Raw genomic sequence first — 20,878 nt, 5'->3', positions numbered from 1 at the left:
ATATAACACATTCAAGACTAAAAAGGCATTTTCCTGCCCAGCGTCACCCTATCCGTTAGGATATATCACATCCTTTATCACCGTGAGACTGCAGAATGTCTCAGTCTGTAGCTATATTTACGAGGGTACAAAACTACTGGCGGATCTAAGGGGGACATTTGGGGCAAATGCCCCCGGCCCCCCTGCAGCGCCCGAAATCGACTTTCGTTTTTTAAGATAAAACGAAAACTCAGCAACTGTTAAAAGAAAAAGTATTTTTTTAACTGCACAGCAGTGCGAAAGGATTCGAAATCCGATGAGTTTTTAGAATTTGGTGAAACTTTTTTGGGGGTATAGCCCCCCGCAGCGTCCAAGACCGCCTTTCTATATCTACCAATAGGATTTGGAGGAATCTGGAGGATTTTTGTAACTGATATGGAGGATTACAGCCTTCCCCATCTGGCAGCACTGGATTTGAGAAAATAGGTGGTGGCTCGGCGGTGGGTTATGGCAAGGCCCTAAAACAGGCTCTCTCTATCGTCTGGATAAAAATAGGCCCCGCCCATCCCAATCAGCTGCTGCATGACGAGTTGATGACGACAACCACTACTTACCAGCAACCAATCTAGGGATAGCGTACGTGACAGTAATGGTGCAGCGGTTGCAAAATATTGCATTGTTATTCAAACGGTTTTTGCTTTTTGATTGTGATTGTATTGAGATATGTGATTAGATGAGGTGTTGTTGAAGGCAGGTATTTTTTTAAATATTTTTTGACAATTTTTTGCCCCCTTGTGCTGAACCCGGGACCACCTGAAGTCTAAACCTCATTTTATATAACATGTCAATGCTGATGCTGTCCAGCTCAGAGTTTTTTTTGGGGGGGGGGGGGGGGCAAACCAAAACAATTTATCGATTCTTTCCATGCATCGTCCATAGGCGTAATGTTAAAATTATGCCGTTTGGGGGGGGCAAATGCCTATTTTGCCCCCCTGGATCCGCCACTGACTGCTCCGATCCTGGTCATGCAACCAACGTTCATGGGTGGTGTTTCACGGCAGAGCACTGCAGTGCGCTGCGTGTGTCAGAGCATTGGGTTGCCATGGCAGTGTCAACAAAGTTCACTGTGACGCTAAGCTATATGACAGCATCCCAGAACGCTAGCACGCTGCGGTACCAGCACCAGCAGCATGCTAGCAGTATTTGAACTCAAACCTCTGTTCTTGGTACGGTTTTTCAGAACATCTCACTCTGTTCCAAACGCGATTCATCATAAACTAAGAGATCACATGCAACGTCATTTGAGTGATGCTATGGTATGCCGTAGCTACCAGTGCACACAGTGTCTGGATGGTGAAACAGGGCCATTATTAATCACATTTGCTTTGCTTTGTTTCAGCAGAAACCTGTCTGCACATGGGAGGAGCGCAACAAAAGCCCATCAAGTTCATGCATGGCAGTGGATCTCAACAGCAGAAAACCAGAAAGAACATGGATGCTTGTAGATTGCAGTTGTACACTGCTGTTATCACGTGATGTGTGTGGCTGGCATTGCTCCTGGCAAGAACCACCTGCAAGTGATGAGATGGTGCCTCAGTCGTTGAGTGTGCTGCAGTGTGAGAGGCGCCCTGATCTCTACTTTGTGATGGGTTTCCATTGGAAGTTCAACTGAGAAGTGAGAAGTGACTGTGACCATGCTCGAGCATGCCAGTGGAGCTTTACATGCTTAGGGCAGCTTTTGAACAGATGCTGACCATGGCATGTCCCATCCAGTTATCACGTGCATAGAATGGTGGGGGGAGGGCAACTCTGGTTGAGTCAGCCCTACTGCGCTGGGGGTACAGATGGCCGCTTACGTTTGGTGTGTCCTGCACTGCATTATCAAGCCCAGTCTGCTGCCACAGGCAATGGATCGGGCTGCACTATATTAAAGGCAGACTATCTTGCAAAGGAGGCTGGCATCCTCTCCCATAATGACACACCAATTGGCAATCATCGCTGCGATGATCACGAGGGTGTCCGCTTATCTAACATGGTGAGGTGGAGAGCCAGCTCAAGCTGGCCTGAGGGATGGTTTTACTTCATCTGAGGCCCCCTTTCCCCGCCTGCCAGGTCCGGTCAAACGACCGCTTCACAGTGAACGACTTGCAGTGGATGCCGTCCCACAGCGCAACGAGCGCGCCGACCAGAGGCGGCGGCCAAGAGGCGGCCGCGCTCCCCCAGTCGACGGTCCCGGTGGACGTCGGCAACGCCCACCGCGCGACCATCAGATCGGCTCGCGACCGCGCCGTCGCCGACTGACCGCATGACTGGTATCTGTTCTTGATGTGGGACCGACTGCCACCGCCGGTCGCGGAAGGGCATCGCTCATCGGCCATCGACGTTCACCAGCTTCGCGTGGGTCACTGTTCGGGCTGCCACCAATACACCGAATCGGATGGAACCCTGTCGGCGAATGCCGGCGGTGCCCCGACATCGACTGCGCGGCGGCCAGTGCATCGCGTGCCGGGAGGAGGCTGGCACCCCCGATCGGTCATTGGTCACAAACCGTGTCCCAGCTCATGACTGCATCCAGCGCAGCTCTGTGCGATGTTCTGCTGCAGTCTGCCGCGTGTGTTGAAAGAAGAATGAACACGAGAAAACCTCAAAACTTTATGCCTATTAGTATTTGACCAGTATTGGAATAAGTTTGGATTTTGAGAATTTGTGTCCCTGTGCTTGTGCCTGTGTGAAAAGGCATGCTTTACGGTGTACCATCTCAATTTGTGCGGCTGCTGACAAGCCACCTGGGTGCCAACGTATGTGCGAATCCGCGAATACGTTGTGTTTCGTCAGTCGGTATCGTTCTGAAAATATTGACTGCAATAGGCTATATAGCGTATGACGGTTCAGCCCAGCAGTAATAACTGACCATTGATTGGGCGAATTTTGTGTGGTGGTTCGCTAATACATAACCTAAAGAGTGTTTTGCCGGAATTGTTTAGTAGCAGAACTGACCGGAATATAAGTAGAATGCAACGGTTTGAATCGTTAATTTGTTGAAACGATTGTTCTCTGAGACCACTGTGTAACTTTTGACCTGAGAATCACCAATTATAACGACAATGGTGGAAGCAGTAGGCACTGTAGAGTGTAGGCAGCACTATATAGTTGGCACACTTACGCAAGCACACGACTTACGCAGTGGACATCTGCATCATGCATGTTAAGGTTTACTGGGAAGAGTGAGAAATTAGTCAAGGCGATATTTCCAATTGAGCTGGGGCGGAGAGGGGGAGGGGACGTATGGTCAGCTATGCCAATAATTCATTCTCGTTATGCAGCTGTGTAAAAGGGCGTCGTTTTTTTCTTGGGTGAGACCTTCCCCATTGGCCATTTCCAAGCTAAATCGTGGTGGAGAGTCTGGAGACCTCAGCCTCGGTAGTCGGTACCCTGCGCGCTGCGCCACCTTGCGAAACATAAAGCAGCAGTCCTGACATCTACAGGCGTTACTTTTCATGAAAGCGTGGATGTGTTCGCGCTTATGCGAAGAAAATTCTTCCGAGTATGGTTGATAATGAGATTAATTGTTGTCATTTATTTATTAATTCATTGGCAAAAGTACCCTAATAAATCGGTAAAGTAGCTTAAACTGTATCGTATTTCCTTGAGAAAAAATGACGAACTCATCCTAAGACATCCAGATTATTGGATGCGTTCGTCAGTTGTAAGTAGTTCAAGTTTTTGGAAAAAGTTGCTTGTGGAAAATCATAATATTTCAAAGATATGCCTATTTTCGAATAGTTTATGCATTTATCTGCATTGAAAAATGATTGTAAAGCAAAAGTGCAAACGATTGTTGTCAATTTATTCTCTCAAATCACTATTTACGAACGCACAAAACTCCAGCTTTTAATTTAGTGCGTGTGCGAATTGCGGTCAGGAAAAAAGATTTAAACTGTCTATATTCCTCTTAAAACAATGAAGGATGAATGAGAAAAACGCTGTTTTGAACAATTGTATGTTTATTTTTTCTCAATTAAGCAAAAAACCAAAATTTTCAACTATTATTACATTTGCTCTCACAAAACCCATCACTTTTAAGCATGACGTCATGTCAGCCAAACTTACTAGCGCCATCTCTGGAGAGCATCTTTCGAAACCTCCAGACGATAGAGAGAGCCCTAAAACATAGGTTATGGCGATTTATTTATTTTAAGGAAATGCCTTTGGGTCGGAGAGGCCTGAGTTAATTAAAACTGATTAGAGGTGTATACTGCATTTATGACTATTCTATAAAAGGCTGAGGGAGGAATTGACCAGAAAAGGAAGGGAGAACTACAGGATCTTTCGGGGGAAGGTCGTCCCCAGACACTAGGCAAGTAGGTTCAACTTGTCAAATGAGTTGCTTGTATACAAATGCAAACTGTTTGAGCAATAAGCTTAGTGAATTAAGAGGCAGGTTAGACAAGGAAAAACCAGATGTGATGGGTATCACTGAAGTTTGGCAAAAGCATGACTTTGAAATAAATGGCTACCAGCAGGTGCGGAAGGACAGGAAGGCAGGTCGGTTGGGAGGAGGTGTGGTTATATTAGTAAAGGACTGCTGGAAGATTGAAGAATGCAATGATTTAAACGAAGACGCTATTGATGACTGTGTTTGGTGCAAAATCAGAATCGGCAAACATGCCTGCCTACTAGTAGGAGTTTGTTACAGGACACCAAGTAATACGCCAGAAGACAACACAATATTGAACAACCTACTGAAGAGAGTGCCAAATGTAAATGCCAGGAACGTATTGATCATGGGAGACTTTAATTTCAGACAGATACATTGGGAAAGTCAGACAGTTGAGGGAAGTGAAGATTCAGAGGAAGCAAAGTTTCTTGACACTATACAAGATCTTTACCTCTATCAGCATGTGCGTCACCCTACTCGTTTCAGAGATGGACAGGATCCATCCAGACTTGACTTGGTATTTACAGATGAGCAAGGGATGATTGAGGAGGTCAACATAGGGGACCCACTAGGGAAAAGTGATCATGCTGTCCTATCGTGGACCCTCTTCTTGGGAGAAAAACCTGATAGAATGGCAATTAAAAGTAAGGCAAGCCTGAACTTTGCAAGAGCCAATTTCCCAGGGATCAGGGAAACACTAGAAATTGTTGATTGGAATATGCTAAATGATATGACAGTAGAAGATATGTGGCATTGCATCAAAGAAAGGATTAACAAATGTTTTGAAACCCTAGTTCCAAAGCACAGTAAAAAGTTAAGCAAGAAGGCTGCGCCCTGGTGGAACAGGGAACTAACCAAGGCGGTGAAGCTCAAACATGATGCCTGGAAAAAATATGCTATATCCAAGTCAAGTGAAGATTATAAAGAATACACCATGCAGCGTAATATCACTACTGGTAAAATCAGGAAACACAGACACAACTATGAAGCAGCATTGGTCAGAACAGTCAAGCAAAATCCAAAACAATTATACAAGTACATCAGGAGCCAGCAGAAGGTCAAACCAGCTATACATGCAGTTGAAAATGGTACAAGCTTGACCTCAAATGATCAAGAAACTGCTGAAGCCCTGCAAGATTTCTTCAAATCTGTTTTTGTGAAAGAGGGTGATACTCCTCTACCAGACTTCGAGGAGCGCGTGCAACCTGAGGCAGCCATCACAGACATTGAGATGACTACTGAATCAATCAGAAACGAACTTGTCAACTTATGTGAACAAAAAGCACCTGGTCCTGATGGTATCCCCAGCATTGTGTTGAAGAGGTGTGCAGAGCAGCTAACTCGACCTCTTTACAAGTTATTCACAAAGTCACTTCAAGAAGGCCAATTACCACAAGATTGGAAGGATGCTAATATTGTCCCAATTCACAAGAAAGGTAACAGAAATAAACCAGGGAACTACAGACCTGTAAGCTTGACCAGCCAAGTTGGAAAAGTGATGGAAAGGTTGATTAAAAGGAGTGTGACAGCTCATCTCGAGAGAAACAACCTCCTGAGCCAACAACAACATGGTTTTGTATCCAAGAGGTCTTGTCAGACCAACCTGCTGGAGGCCCTCGAACACTGGACGAAAGCTATTGATGAAGGACGAGGTGTGGATATATTGTACCTGGACTATCAAAAAGCATTTGACAGTGTACCCCACAAGCGACTGATGAAGAAACTCTACGGATATGGTATCAAGGGAAATGTATTGTCTTGGATTAGTGCATTTTTGACAAACAGAAGACAACGAGTGGTGGTAGGGACAGATCACTCTGAATGGTGTTCAGTCATCAGTGGGGTCCCCCAAGGGTCAGTGTTGGGACCAGTCCTGTTCATCATGTTTGTCAATGAGCTGCCAGATCTTGTGCGCAGCAACATGAAAATGTTTGCGGACGACGCCAAGATATACAGGCCTATTCAAGCAAAACAGGACGCTGAGATTCTCCAACAAGACATATCACTTCTGCAGAAATGGTCTCAGGACTGGCTTTTGAGATTCAATGAGGCAAAATGTAAAGTGATGCACTGTGGCTCGAACAATCCAAGTGTAGACTACTTCATGTCAGATGGCACAACCAGTAAAAAACTACAAGTCAGTACCCTGGAGAAGGACCTAGGAGTTTACATCACAAACAACTTGAAGCCATCAGTCCACTGCCAGAAAGCTGCTTCTAAGGGTATGTCGGCCCTACGTATGCTAAAGCAAGCATTTGATAGACTGGATCTCGACAACTTTAAACCTCTGTTCACCACCTACGTCTGCCCACATCTTGAATATGGTATGCAGGCTGTTGGCCCGTACACTGCAAAGGACATCAAGCTGCTGGAACAAGTTCAAAGGAGGGCGACAAAGCTTGTAAAACCTTTAAGGAGCACACCCTACCCAGAGCGCCTCCGCAGTCTTGGACTTCTTAGCGTAGAAGACAGACTGCGTCGAGGCGACCTCATTGAAACATACAAGCTCCTGACAGGGAAGGTTAAGGTGGACAGTGATCAGTTCTTTGAAGTCGACCACGAAGACCGCACGAGAGGGCATCATCTGAAGCTGAAAAAAGGCAGATCAAGTCATCTATACAGGCTGAAGTTCTTTTCAAACAGAGTAGTTAATGACTGGAATGGATTGCCTAGAGATGTGGTGGAGGCTACTTCTACAAATGTTGTGTATTAGGATGATGTCTCTTGTGACGTCATTTACTCTGCCTGGATTTAGAGAGTGTGCCTCATATGGAGAACCTTGGAAGTTGTTGTTCTTGGCCTTGTGTAGTATGGAAGAAACGTTCTGAGTAAAAAGGAGTCTTTGGAGTCAGCCAAAAGCATGAAGTACAATCGGAAGTAGCAGAATAAGGAAAGTACTGACCACTCGATACACAACAACAAACATGTTCAAACGAAGACTAGACCAACACAGGGCTGCCAAACCTGCATCCTCACGCCACAACTGACCTTATGGCTCATTTCCTAGTCCGGCTCGATGTGAGCATTGAATAGACCTAGTCTACTACAGCTCACTAATGCTCAACTTCAACTTCAACTTCAACTATAGATGGCCTTGATGACTATTTCGTCGGCGTGCCGCGTGCCTACAATCAACTGCAAACAAAGCTGAGGTTGATGGCCCTTCACTCAATATACCCTGGATGGCCCTGTCCTGTCCTTATCATTATGCGCTACCTACCTTACCTTCCCTTACGGTCGTCGGGTTTATGGTAAGGCCAAATGGCCTGTAGGCCCCGCATCGAGCTCCATGGCTTGACAGCTTAGCTGTCTGGTGTTTGGTACCAGAGGTGGGCCCAGTGGGCATCCAGACTCGCGTTGAAGGTGTTCCAGTTCAGTAAGTAAGTAAGTAAGTATGTCACCTCACTTGCGCCGGCTATAGTAAAGTGATAGTAGACGTAGCTTCTGCAGGCGTTCTTCATAGTGTAAGTGTCTGATGTTCTGATACGTGTTGCCCTTCGCTGTACCCTTTCCAGGACGACGGTGAAAACAGGGCGCCTGGGGCGATTTGATCAAGGTTCGTGAAATTCACACGTGACGTTCAGGATGTAGTTGAAGTTGAAGTTGAAGTTGTAGTGAGCTGTAGTAGACTAGGTCTATTCAGTGCTCACATCGAGCCGGACTAGGAATGAGGTCAATTGTGGTGCGAGGAGGCAGGTTCGGCAGCCCTGTGGTCTAGCCTGTTTTTAAACGTATTTGTAGATGGAGCCTCCACCACATCTCTTGGCAATTTGTTCCAGTCGTTTACCACTCTGTTTGAAAAGAACTTCAGCCTGTACAGATGGCTTGATCTGCCTTTCTTCAGTTTCAGGTGGTGTCCTCTAGTGCGGTCTTCATGGTCGACTTCGAAGAACTGCTCACTATCCACCTTAACCTTCCCTGTTAGTAGCTTGTACGTTTCGATGAGTAGAAGTTTCGATGTAGAAGCACCAAGGAGGGGGGAGAAGCTCCAAATGTCACGTGACTAATATGCCCTCCGGCGCCCTGTTTTCACCGGCGTCCCCTTTCCAGCAGTTTCTGGTCCACGCGGTTGAACGGACCCCAAACCAGGGCAGTGTCTCACACTCCATCCCTCTACCCAACAGCATCGGAGTTTTCCAGGGGTCTTCTCCAGGGCCTCGTCTAAGGAATTTTCACTGGGGGGGCCAGAGACTGAAGGAGCCAAACCTAGGGTACCCCCAAATCCTGTTTTCTCACCGGATTTAGACCACTTATTTTTCATCACAGCCTTGACACCATGCATATTTTTTTTTGAAAACTAAAAAAATAGTAGGTCATCCGACCCATGCTTGTATATAAGTTTATAGCCTCCTCAGTCCTCACATTGCCTCATCAGACAATAATAATCACACTTCTCGTTGTTGAGCGTGTGTTTGAGTGGCAGTGCCGTCAGCCGTGTCTAAGGAATTTGCATGCCGAGCCTTATGTCGAGGGCCCATACACATTTTTTTTTTTTTAAACCACATCGGTTTCTGATGGGTCCCTCTGAGCGCTCGATGCCGATCTCTGAGGGCTAATGTCAGCTTCTGGACCTACGTCGGCCTGTATGGTAGCCCACACTGGTTTTATATGATCCATACCAGGCTTTAAGGGTCAATCTGAGTGGAGACCGTATTTTCCCACTATAGGGCCCCCTCAGACCAGTGTAATGCCTGTGTATCAACATGGAGACTGATTTCTCAGGTGGATTCTCCGTAATCGCCGTGGATCTTCGACACAACCTTAAGGTCGTCACTCGTCAGAGGCTATAAACTAAACAAAAAAGAAGATAGTAGTGCTTTGAGGCCAGTTGGGAGTTGGGACACGAAGTGGCTGCCGGTAGAGCCTTGGACTCCGCGTGGTGAGGGCACGCGTCCCAGTTGGGGCATTCCACGTCAAATCGAACAAAAATCGGCTGTTTTGCACCTTACCATCAGCGATTTCATTATAAATTTGTGAGCGAGTTCCTGTGTGGCCCCGGACATTACATTGATGTTTTTTTGCACATTCTGACCACAGGTCTTCTAAATATAGGGCATCCAATTTTTACAAAATGTTGCATCTTTATATTTTTGAACGACCATAACTTTGGTTGTAAAAGTTTGATTTGAATGAAATAAACCTTACTGTTTAGGTAATTTCTTATGCATTTGTTTAGAATTGCACCTACTTAAATATATGACCTTGAAATTTGCTTAACTCTGTTCTTAAGCACAAATATTGAAATAGCAAAAAACACGTCACCTTCGATTTGGCTCATTTTCATATATTTTATTGCCTACCATATTCTTAACAACCTGTGAAAAAAATAGAGTGGGCCATTCATAAGTTTTGAAGAAAATTGCACATATGCAAACGTATGTTAGCACGCGCAGTGGAGGGGGAAGAGCGAATTTCGCCCACCCCTTCTGTTTTTCGCCAATATCTCATAAGATTAATGCGAAATTAATTATGGTTACCTGTCAAGAATTGAATTGGACATCTCATCGTGCAAGCAATAAGGAAATCGGTTCACAACTGTTCTAGTAATAGCGGTGTAAAGTGAACATCCTGTCGCTGCAGCGACGCGGCGACTCGGCAGCCGGTGCCGACCGCTACGCGCCGCCTGAATTGTAGACTGTGCCGGGACGGAACGGAACGGTTCCGTCTTTACATCGCGCTCCCTACCGCTGATTACGTTCGATTCGCGTCAAATTTTGTGAGAAGACTAAGAAATGTACAGGCAATCTTATGGTGAAAGAATTTTGAAAATCGGTTGGTAAACAATTGAAATATGAACGTGTAAACACAAAATTGTGATTGCTGCGTTTCCCGCATCGGCCGAGCCCGCCTCAGCCGGCGACATGTTACTCTTGGCAGGCCGGCCCTAACTGCCATATTTATTATTGGATTAACTAGAAATTCCCCATACATACTAAAAAAATGTATGTTCTTTCGTATAGTGAAGATCAAAAGACGTGAAGATATCGTTGCGTGATAATGTTTTCGTTGAATTCACTTCATGATGCATTTCCACACGGCTCAAAATTCACCGCAACATACCGTTTGCCTGAGACACTTTTACTATGGAACGTGAATGCTTGACTACGATGACTATGCATTTCCATTCTCGCAGAGTTTGGGATATCACTAATCAGCAATCATTCATTTCAGAAAGTGTACACAAGCAAGCATGTCTTGACTCTGTCTTTCAAGGTCACGCGCGGTTGCGTGATGTTGATGCATGAAAACGGCGTTTGCCGCGAAAGTTATGAATGGCCCACTCCAATTTTTTCACAGATGGTTAGGAACATTGTGACGGACATAATATGTAAAAATTACCCAAATCGAAGGTGACGTGTTTTTTGCTATTTAAATTTTTCTGTTTTAATTCAAGGTCAAATGCATTTCAAGGTCACTTCAAATTAATTTTATAATTAAAAATCAAAGCCTTATCAATTGCCTATAAGACCCTGTTAATATCATTTTGATACCAGAAAAGGAACCAGAGTTATAGCCATTTAAAAAATTGATGTGTGGCATTTTTCGCTATATTCGATGACCTATATCTCAGCGATACGTTATCAAATTTCGAAAATATTATACGTAACTCAGTTTTGAACCATGCCCAGTCTGCCTACAAATTTTCAGAAAAATCGAAGGGGATGACGGATTTTGGTGTTTGATTTGACGCGGAATGCCCCAGTTATAACAGTCCAGGTTCGAAGCGCGACATCGCACGATCTTTATGAGCCTCCTGGCGAGTATGGTTACGGTTGGTGGCCGGCCGTAGCCATTCGAAGTCAGTGAGGGGACCGGCCGTGCGCGGCTATGTGCATACGTTAAACTTTGGGCTCTAAATTCTGTCATAGATCACGAATTGCGCGATCGGAGGGTAGAGGGCAGGGCCAACGCAAAGCTCTGCTTGGCGGGGGCTCTGTATGTACTTGTGAATCCTTCCATTCAAAAGGTTCGGACAAAATTAATGAAAAAAGAATATCCGGGACACGGAGTTGGTCGCCTGAAAAGACGAAATGTAACGTATTGCTGAGCGAAAAAAGGTTAAGGTAAACAAAATAAACACATAACAGCCCTAGGTAATGGGGTATTTCAATGTGGTCACATTGCATCGTTTCGTTTACGCATTTGTTTTTGTGTGCACTGACGCTGCGAAATAAAAATTCGTTTGCCTTTTGACTATTGCCGGCCCCCCCAGTAGGGACTTTTTGCCCTGACTGGGGGGGCCAGGTCGATGACTGCGGGGGTTTGCCCCCCCCCCCCCCAGTTAACATGTTAGACGAGGCCTTGGTCTTCTCTGGGGCCCATCTTATATAGCGTTTTTTTCGAACGATTTGAGCCTTTTTGCTGGGGATGCAACCGTTGTCCAATATGCGGACGATACCCAAATTCTAGTCAGTGGAAAAAAGTCTGACATCGATGTACTCGTCGGCCGCATGGAAAGCGTTCTCCTATCTCTTGATTCCTGGTTCAGAGCTAACGGACTGAAAGTTAATGCCTCCAAAACTCAAATGATGCTGTTGGGTAGCCGTCAAAATTTGCGCATTTTAAACAACGTAACTGTAACATTCCGCGATCACATTTTGACCCCTGCGCCAGAAACAAAAAATCTCGGTTTGTACTGTGATAGCACTGAGCACCCTGAGCTGGGACCGTCATGTTTCCATCATCACTCAGCGCTGCTTTGGAGTTTTGACTGGTCTGTCGCATCTTAGGGGGCACCTGCCCACGGCCGTGCTCTCCGCGCTGATCCATGCCCTAGTGTTCTCTCAAATTCGCTACTGTATTTCGGTATATGGAAATGGCAAAAAAGCAACCTCTCTCGCATTCAAAAGATAATAAATTACGCGGCAAAAATCATTTTTGGTCGTAGGAAATACGACCACGTCTCCGACCTACTTCAAAGACTGGGCTGGCTCAGCGCGGAGGGCATAGCATCATACCACACTCTCTGCGTGCTGCACCGCGTGCTCCGGTCTGGCGAGCCGGAGCAGCTGGCGGCTGGGCTGTCCACTGTCGCGGAGGCCCGTGCGGCGGCCGACCGCATGACGCGGCAGGATGGACTGTTGTCGGTCCCCCGGTCCAGGACGGAGATGGGCCGTCGCCGCTTTGCCTGCCGTGGGCCGACCCGGTACAATGGTCTGCCGCGAGACCTCATCGAACTCCCCGCGTCGCGGTTTGGACGTCATCTGAAGCGTCACCTGGTAGATTTAGCGCCTGACTGACTTGTTCGTGTGCGAGTGACTGTTCTGTGAGATTGCATGTGATGTTATCCATGTATCATTTTTGAAACCGTGACGAGAGGTCCTAATAGCCATGACTTACCATGGATGACCTTAATAAAAGTCTGTATCTGTATCTGTATCTGAAACGCTGCCTAGGTCTGTCTGGATTGATGCCAATTGCCAACTACTCCTCCACTGCCTTTCCTCTGGCTTCTAGTGGGGCGTGGGCGCTCTCTGGAATCTGGATCTATTGCGGTTAACATATAGCTAGGTGGAAGGTGAATCACTCTTTGGCTGATCATGCCAACCAGTGGTGACTGGTGAGTGGTGGATGAGAGGTATATTGATGGTGAAGGCTGAAGCTTAATCTAAAGCTGAGTGGGTGCCAAGCCCTGTGAGCAGTAGGGACACCAGGGCAAGACCATTTAAGTTGTGATTGGGTTGACATCGGCAAGCCTGTTGCAGTATCAGCTCCCCTTAGATCAGCAGCAGATGAATATCAGAAGTCAAGCGATGTTTATTTATCTCGTTTTTATGCCAGGGGCATTCGTTTCTATGGCCTGGCTCACTGCTCTAATGTATCAGTCATCAGCTGTGCCAAGTCTTGCTGTTTCAATGTCATTTCGTGGGTATTCATCCGAATGTCCCACGTATCTGTATGAATACGCCCTTAACAAACACGAGATCTGGAACTATGCTACCAGACTATGTAACCATTTGTGGTTTTGTACACAGGTACGGCAATGGAGCAGGAAGTGCGGCGACTGAAGAGACTCTTCAAAGATCCAAACCCTCTATTCACGGCATGGCTGACAGAATGGAGGGAAGAGGCAGACAGAAAAGACTCCAAAATGAAATATGTTTATGGAGTGGTGCGTATTGAAGTTTGAATGCACGTTCAAATTAGTGTGTCATTTGCTAGACACATAATGGACAGACTTAGCCGTACACTTGTGTCATATTACTCATTAGTGATAATATTTTTTCGGTAACATTATGGCTACCGCTAAGATCCGTAAAAAGTAAAGTGAGAAGTAAAATGAAAGCAAAATCGGTTTGAGATTCTGACCACTGTCAGCAGTCGTCAGATGTTTTTAATTTAAACTGGGACCAGCTGCGGCTGATGGGTGGTACCGCTGGGGACTGATCTCTATGGAGTAACATTTTAAGCATGGTGGTGGTGACCTCACTACCTGACATTGGGGTAGTATGTGGCGACGCTGCATTGTGAGCGAGTAGCGACCCAGGGGTGGCAGTTTAGGGTTTACTGCACTCCACTCAGCATATGACCATACGCTAACTCACCCTTCGTCCCATCTCTCCATTCACAGGCACTAAAGTCGCTGCGGCAATACCCTCTTCCGCTCACCTCGGGGAAGAGCTGTAACATTCTGAAAGGTTTCGGCGCCACTCTCTGTGCCCGACTGGACCAGAGGCTTCAGGAGTACATCGAGGAACATGGTAAGTTTGGGCCGGGAAAGGTAGGATGTCTCGTCGCGAAATGGACCCTCATGACTCGAGTAACATGGAAAACCTCCCCACTCCTCAGTCTGACAAGCATGGCTTCCGGTGATATTGATGAATGAGTGTTCTGACGAACCTCGGCTAGAAACATAATTCGACTAGAAACACGTAACAACTAACAACAAGTTATTTACGATATAACTACCCGTCTCCTGGGAGCCAGAAGCTCATGTCGCGCGATGCCTCTCGTCAATATCCAGCCATCCGTCCTGTTCCAGTAGTCTGACGTTGAATTCCTCACCCAGCCCGAAGGTCCGCTGCCTGCCCTCGGCGTGTTAAATATCTATCCTTCCACCCTGTGTGCATAGTGTGACACATAATCCATCGCCCGGCCCGAAGGTCCGCTGCCTGCACTCGGCGTGGCGGACCAGGTGGAGCTGGAGCGAGAGAGGCCAAAGGCGCCTGCGAAGAAAAGGACGCCGAAGCCGGCACCGGTGGCCGCCCCGGATCCCTCCTCGGCAGAGATGGATAGAGACTCCCCAGTGGGAAAGGTGGGCATTGAGTGTTACAGAGTCTCTGACGGTCAGTGGTCACTGCTGAATGCCATTGGGGGACGCGCTGCGCCGAACGGTCACACTGCATGGAAGCTTACATGTGGGATGAACAAGATCATTAGTTCAAGCTGCTTTTTGTTTCTTCTATACATAAAGACAAATGTATTTTGACCATCCATGGGATTCGCTTTTACAAGTAGATTTGTGACCGCCGCCTGCTAAGTTGTTTGTGTTACATGATATGCCTCAAATCGATTTATGCTTCCTTCCAACATTGGTGGCATCCACTGCTCAGAACACTCGTAGCTCCAAATGCATTCAATATCAATGTCTAATTATGCCGTTGCCTCGCCTTGCTTCGCTGGATGTATTTTTCGGCTGGTGACTGTGTTTTCGATCCGTTCCTCAGCGCGGTCGGCCGGCCGGCGAGTACCGCCCCAAACCGGGATCGGGCGGGTTCGCCCTGCTGGTGACTCTCAGGCGGCAGGAGAAGCAGCAGGGATACGCCGGTAGGGCTGCCGTGCCGATTGTGCACTACTGAGGCGCGGGACTTGTGAAGGGACGGCTCAGTCAACAGTCTGAACTAGTTGCCCCAGACAGCGTAATGATTCAAAAACCGAGTAAATAAGTTGACCGGAAATCGGTATGTTTTGTTTTCGGTGCATATTGGTCGTAACATTTGTCTCAAAGGTATGACGAACTTCGAGGCTTAGTTTAGTGCTGGATATTACGCTAACTGTTATTTACATGCATAATGAATGAAAGTCGGGTCCTCTATCGCATAGTATGTGCTAAGCGGTCCGTACTCCGTGGACTGCCTTCTGAGTATCTCACCGCCGTCCGGCAGGGTTCCTGCGTAAGGCCGCGCTCCAAGAGGCAGCCCAGCCGCTCTGTAACGCCTCAATGACGCTGCCAGAGGCAGGAGGCTACTACACCGCCTGGAGCACTATGGGCACCCTGGTCAAACGCAAACTGGTGCGGCGCGAGGGTAACCCGGCCAGGTGGGTCACTGGGCACCTAGGTGGATCGACGCTGAAGACCATTTCGTTTTATATATCGACAATACCCTTTGGCGAAGGAGCTAATTGTGTCAGGTTGAACTTACTGGCCAATTTTTCACCAAACGTCTTCGTACTTTCGTTAGGTATCCAGCTATAACAATCCGTGACTGTTTATCGTTTTCATTTACCGCTGCCGTTTGGTTTGGCCCTGACCTTCAGTGCCTCTGTTCACTCAGATTGTAACCCTCCCGGCCTCCCGGCCTCTCCCCTCTATTCTCACAGGTTCAGCCTGATAATGCCCCTCCTCTCCCTCTCGCTTTCCCAGGTTCAGTCTGACTGACGTCGGTCGTGAGGTGGCCGACCGTCTCGACTCCTCCCCGTGGACCCTTCCCAGCCAGCGCGACTGTTTTGACCGTCTGACTGGGATGTCACCCCCGTCCGACTGCACGGGATCTAGCCCGATCAGAGGGGCACCGCCAGCCGCCACCAGAAGCAGCAGTCGACCAGCCGAGCCGCGCACAGGTCAGCGCGCGGACACGGGGTTATGTCACAGGCACGGGCACAAGACTATGTCGACACGCGGACCTTTACTGGACTGGCCTGGTCGATTTGTGTCGCACTGGTACTGCGTTCCGTGGACTCGGTTAGTTTACAAACACGGATTCGCATCATTATTTGGATTCTGGACTCGAAGATTGCTACCTACTACACAAATAAGGCCGAGCTCCTGTCGATACACGGATACGGGGCTGCTGTATATTTCATGCGCGTATATATGTAAACATTCCTGCTAACTGGCACCTCTGATGATGATTTGGGGTAATGGCGCTCGGACTGCGGTGGTCACCGGCGCGCATGAACTGTCACGTCTGTCGTCTAAAGTATGCTGCTAACCATCTCCACACACTTCAGTTCCCCAGCGGCTCCTTTCGGACACCGTCGCGCCGTCCACCGATGGCCTGATGTACCAGTACATCAGCTCGGCCGGCGCCGCGGTCCGCAGTAAAGACGACGCTCAAGTGTCGGTAGACTGCGGCCGAGTGGGGTTCCTGGTGCGCTGCCGGCGGGACGCGCTGCTCGCCAGTGGACGCACCTACTGGACAGACCCCGACAGGTGAGAGTGGGGCTGAGGAGCCTCTGAGGGGAAAGGGAGTGGGCTGAATGGTGGGATTTGGGAGAATCGGAGGTGAAACGCAGGGTGGACTGCCTACTGCCGCCGGGAACCACTGACCCTATGGGGCGTAGTACTATCTGCTGAGAAAATATGTTGCTGCGGCGTCGTGGTGGGAACGATGGTATAGCTACTTTTACTAAATAATGTACTTTTTGTATAATATTTCGTTATATTTATCATGAATGACTTCATAAAAGCAATCATTTATCATCGACACTGTCACCGGACTGACGCCCTGCCCAGTTTTTGCCCCGGCCGCTGCCGCCTCTCTGGTCGGGTGTTATCTGTTGTGGCTGTGCTGGTCCCTGACGGAGTCTATCTGACATCTGCTTTCAGACCGGAGCGGGATGGCATTGTGCACGTATTCCTCTCGGACGCAGACTGCGCCGAAGAGTGTCCATCAGGACCGCTCTCTGACCCGGCTCCTCCGCCACCCGTCGCCGCTCGCCAGACCAAACTACACGACATGTCGGATTCCGACAGCGACGACGGTATGACGACATCCTCCCAGTCGCTGTCAGCTTCAACGCCACAATCCCAGTCCCGATCCCAGTCCCAGTCACTGTCCCAATCTCAGTCGCATTCCCTATCCCAGTCCCAGCGGCAGGCGCGGCCCGGAGTCGGGACATCCCTCAAACGGCAGTCTACCGACTGGAGAGCGGCACTGAAGCGGCTCCGTTCGGACATCTCGGCCGACTCCGGCCCGTCAGAGTCTGTAGCTGCGTCGTCGCGGCCAACATCCTCGTCTGGGGCGGCTTCCCTGTCCGATGAGGACTGCCATCTGCTGTCTGATGACGATGACGATGTGTTGATCACGGCGGCCGATATACCGCCTAGACCTTCACTGGAGAGAGCGACCATCTCACCCTCACCGACTAGGAGCAGCGTCGGGTTTCCACCGTCGAGTGGAGTGGGAGGTACGGAGAGCGCCGTCTCTCCGGTTGCTAAGAGTGCGGATCGACTCAGTCCCCCACCTGCCGCGGTACTGATTAGGGAGCGGGCGGCGGCAGCGGCCGAGGCCAGAGCCAAGAGCCGCCCGCCTCCCGCCGCATCAGGGAGCGGTACCAGCCGGCCGCCGGCCGCTGCTGGGGGCTCGTCAGAGCAGCGGCCGACCCATAGCGCCTCTGTGCCCCGTCCGGTGGTGGTGGAGGACTGGCGACCGGCGACGGCGACGGTCTCCACCGAGCGGCGACCACCGGAACCGGCGGCCGAGCTGCGCGACTTTATTCCCTCCGTGGTGCTCCGGCCGGGAACGTTCGACGTGGTACTCTGCGTGGATAACCAGGAGACATCCGGCAAGTAAGTGGAACCAGACACTAGGACGTCTTTTGGTTTTTATTCATCGTGAAATAATCCCTAAAATAAAGGAGAGCAGACGTCATTTTACAGTCAGTCAGTCATGCTTACTTCACAGTGATATTCCATGCCAAAACAATCCGCATTATGGTCTTACTGACACCCAGCTTGATCACCGCGTGACCGCTGGCTCCTTGGTCTGACCCGGTGGTCGGTCCCTTCCAGGTCGGGTCCGGGCGCCTGTCTTCGCACCTACCGGGACGTGGTACTGGCTGAACTGCAGAAGAACGGCGTGGTGGCTGACGTGCGGAAACTGAGCGTCGGAGACTTTCTGTGGGTGGCACGGCCGCGTACCGGCAAACAGGTACGGCAGACGTGCCTGAGCGGAGGCGTGTCCTGTTCTCAGAGGGGATATTCTGCGCAGATGTTATGACGTGCCTAGAAATGTATATCTGTGCTTTATATCGCGCTGTGACCACTATAACTTTGGCCATCATTTGATCACACTGCGCCCTCCTACCACATGGATCACCCGCACCGTTCAATGATCTTGCGTTCAATGCATTTTTCATCGATAACCTACCGATGTCAATGTGCTTTGACCTTTGCCAATCGGCTCATAATTGAGCGCAGTGCGACTGATTTTCACCACAGCCTCCCACTGATTCTCGAGTCCTTCCTCACGTCCGCCACCCGAATCGGTCTTATCACAGGCACTCTCCTGTATTCTTTTCACCACAGCTTCTCTCTCTCCCCGTAGCCTGAAGAACTGATTCTGCCGTACATTGTCGAGCGGAAGCGACTGGACGACCTGGCCTCGAGCATCCGCGACAGCCGGTACCGGGAGCAGAAGTTCCGTCTGAAGCGGTGCGGCGTCCCTAACGTTATCTACCTGGCGGAGGCGATGGGCACTGGGCCGCGAGCGCGTAGCGTCAGGTGAGTCCCTGCTGTCTGTTGTGCTCGTGCATGGCCGGTGTCTGAGTAGTTAGGATGGAGTAGGTGCTAGGGTACCGTAGCCCGTCACGCATTCAGAAAATTACAGCTTATTTTTGTTGAGCATCATGTTGGTTCAATCGTTATTGTTATTTGCTACATTGAGCATATATATTTTGTTTTTTTTTTCGTCATTTTTCGATTAAGTATGAGCAAAGGCTATTTCATCATCACTAAAACTATCCTCGCAATTTCCAAATGCTTGCATTTATAAACATATTCACTGCTCATGAGAATTTATGACTCATCGGCATGAGTACGAGTAGTTCCTCTGGAAAGAATCTGAACCAAGCATGCGCCTTGCGCTCTGCGATTGTGATTGGCCTTTGCTGCTACCGCACCACCCTGACCACTCTCCCTTCCCGCAGTCTGCCGGAGTCGACCCTGCAGCAGGCACTGGCCAACTGCCAAGTGGTGGATGGGTTCCGGGTCAAGTGGACGGCCGACCAGCGCGAGACAGCCGCCTTCCTCACCCTGATGACGCGGCGCCTGCAGCAGCGATACCAGGTGGGTGCAGGCGGGTGGCACCAGACCACAGCGCCGGGTGGGGCAGGAACGCTTCAGGTGTCCCTTGGACGGGCTGGCTCGTCCACGTCCGTTCCGATTCGCTCACATAATGTGACCTCACATAATACGCAGACCACCTGATGGGTAACTCACGTGTCGTTCACGCTTCCTCTCGCTCAATTCTGCCGATTATGGGAAACTCCCGACCAACTTTTTCATTGTAGAACTTCCGAAGCTACTTACCTCCCACCCCAGTACGGTCATCTAGGGTTACCCGCGGGAGCAGCAAAGCTGTCCTTACCCAACTAACCCCTTCTCCGTCCTTTTTCCACAGTACCGTCAGCTGGAGGGCTGCCCGCGGGAGCAGCTGCCGGCCGGTCCCCCGTCAGCCGGCGGCCCGGAGCGGCTGCAGCTGTTCAGCGAGTTTCACCAGCTGTCGGCCAAGCGGCAGCGGCTGACCGCCAGAGACATGTTCGCTAAGATGCTGCTCCAACTGTCGGGCCTGTCGGCAGACAAGGCGGCCGCCATAGTGGCCGTGTACCCGACCCTGTCGCGACTGCTGGAGGCGTACGCCGGCTGCGGATCGCAGGCGGAGGCGGAGAAACTGCTGGCGTCGCTCCGCGCAGACCGCTCCGGCCGGCCGGTGGGTGCGGCCATCAGTAAGGCCGTCTACCACCTCTACAGCGACCGGCAACTGACGTGAATGGCAGGCGGCTGCTGATGTGAAGACGGCAAGCTGCTGTCGTGACAGCTGCAGCTGCCTTTACCGCGACCACAGCAGCCTGACATACTAGCGGCCGTCGACGTGCTGTTGCGGACGTATTGATCACAACGGTGACCGCGTACCTTGTGGTGGTGAGTTGCAACAGAAGAGTTTTGCCTTGACACTTGGGAGTGCCTTGTCGTGTGAATTGGAAACTGGTTTATCGACTGCCTTTTGTTGGCTGTGAACTGTCGGCGCCCATTGCGATGAACTAGAAGTGCGCAAGGAAAGTGGTTGATTTCGAGTCGGCCTAAGTCGGCCGTCAATGTCGACTTCCATACCGCGCCGAGGTTCGGTTCGGATCTGGATAGCTTTGCTTATTGTTATCGCTCGAGTTTAGGTTCGTTTGTCGTAGTCTTTGTCAAAGCAGGTGCTTCGAAGTGCCTTTACTGTCCAGCCATTTAAACCAGGGTATGATCTCAGCCAAGATGCATTTTGCATTACGTTGTTAATAAAAAGAAAAGCCCAT

The 20,878-nt window shown here is 49.4% G+C and overlaps 1 protein-coding gene across 10 annotated transcripts; it reads left to right on the top strand.

The window, feature by feature from the left end:
- The first annotated feature begins 449 nt into the window (after positions 1 to 449).
- Positions 450 to 20,877, top strand: LOC122368529 (crossover junction endonuclease MUS81-like). Of its 10 annotated transcripts, none has more exons than XM_043342528.1 (13): positions 450 to 479; positions 13,393 to 13,529; positions 13,989 to 14,118; positions 14,521 to 14,672; positions 15,085 to 15,184; positions 15,523 to 15,676; positions 16,002 to 16,198; positions 16,589 to 16,790; positions 17,187 to 18,149; positions 18,372 to 18,510; positions 18,907 to 19,082; positions 19,508 to 19,646; positions 19,981 to 20,877. In XM_043342528.1, exons 2-13 carry the CDS (start codon positions 13,401 to 13,403, stop codon positions 20,347 to 20,349), a joined length of 2,850 nt encoding a protein of 949 aa, XP_043198463.1. In that variant the 5' UTR covers positions 450 to 479; positions 13,393 to 13,400; the 3' UTR covers positions 20,350 to 20,877. The 10 variants fall into 10 exon arrangements, with proteins under 10 accessions (XP_043198463.1, XP_043198460.1, XP_043198458.1 ...); XM_043342525.1 differs by having other exon boundaries at positions 465 to 502; positions 13,387 to 13,529; XM_043342523.1 differs by lacking the exon at positions 450 to 479 and adding an exon at positions 4,135 to 4,336.
- Position 20,878: the final 1 nt, after the last annotated feature.

This window comes from Amphibalanus amphitrite, unplaced genomic scaffold, assembly GCF_019059575.1.
Source record: "Amphibalanus amphitrite isolate SeventyFive unplaced genomic scaffold, NRLGWU_Aamphi_draft 000955F_arrow, whole genome shotgun sequence".
Classification (NCBI taxonomy): domain Eukaryota; kingdom Metazoa; phylum Arthropoda; class Thecostraca; order Balanomorpha; family Balanidae; genus Amphibalanus; species Amphibalanus amphitrite.
The sequence above is the reverse complement of the archived record's forward strand: the minus strand, read 5'-3'. Positions and strand labels throughout refer to the sequence as shown.

Excerpts from the sequence above, each read along its gene's own strand:
- LOC122368529 (XM_043342522.1), top strand. The coding sequence starts at position 8,292 with ATGGTCGACTTCGAAGAACTGCTCACTATCCACCTTAACCTTCCCT. Across the intron at positions 16,791-17,186 it reads TACTGGACAGACCCCGACAG|ACCGGAGCGGGATGGCATTG; the intron begins GTGAGAGTGGGG and ends ATCTGCTTTCAG. Across the intron at positions 18,511-18,906 it reads GGCCGCGTACCGGCAAACAG|CCTGAAGAACTGATTCTGCC; the intron begins GTACGGCAGACG and ends CTCTCCCCGTAG.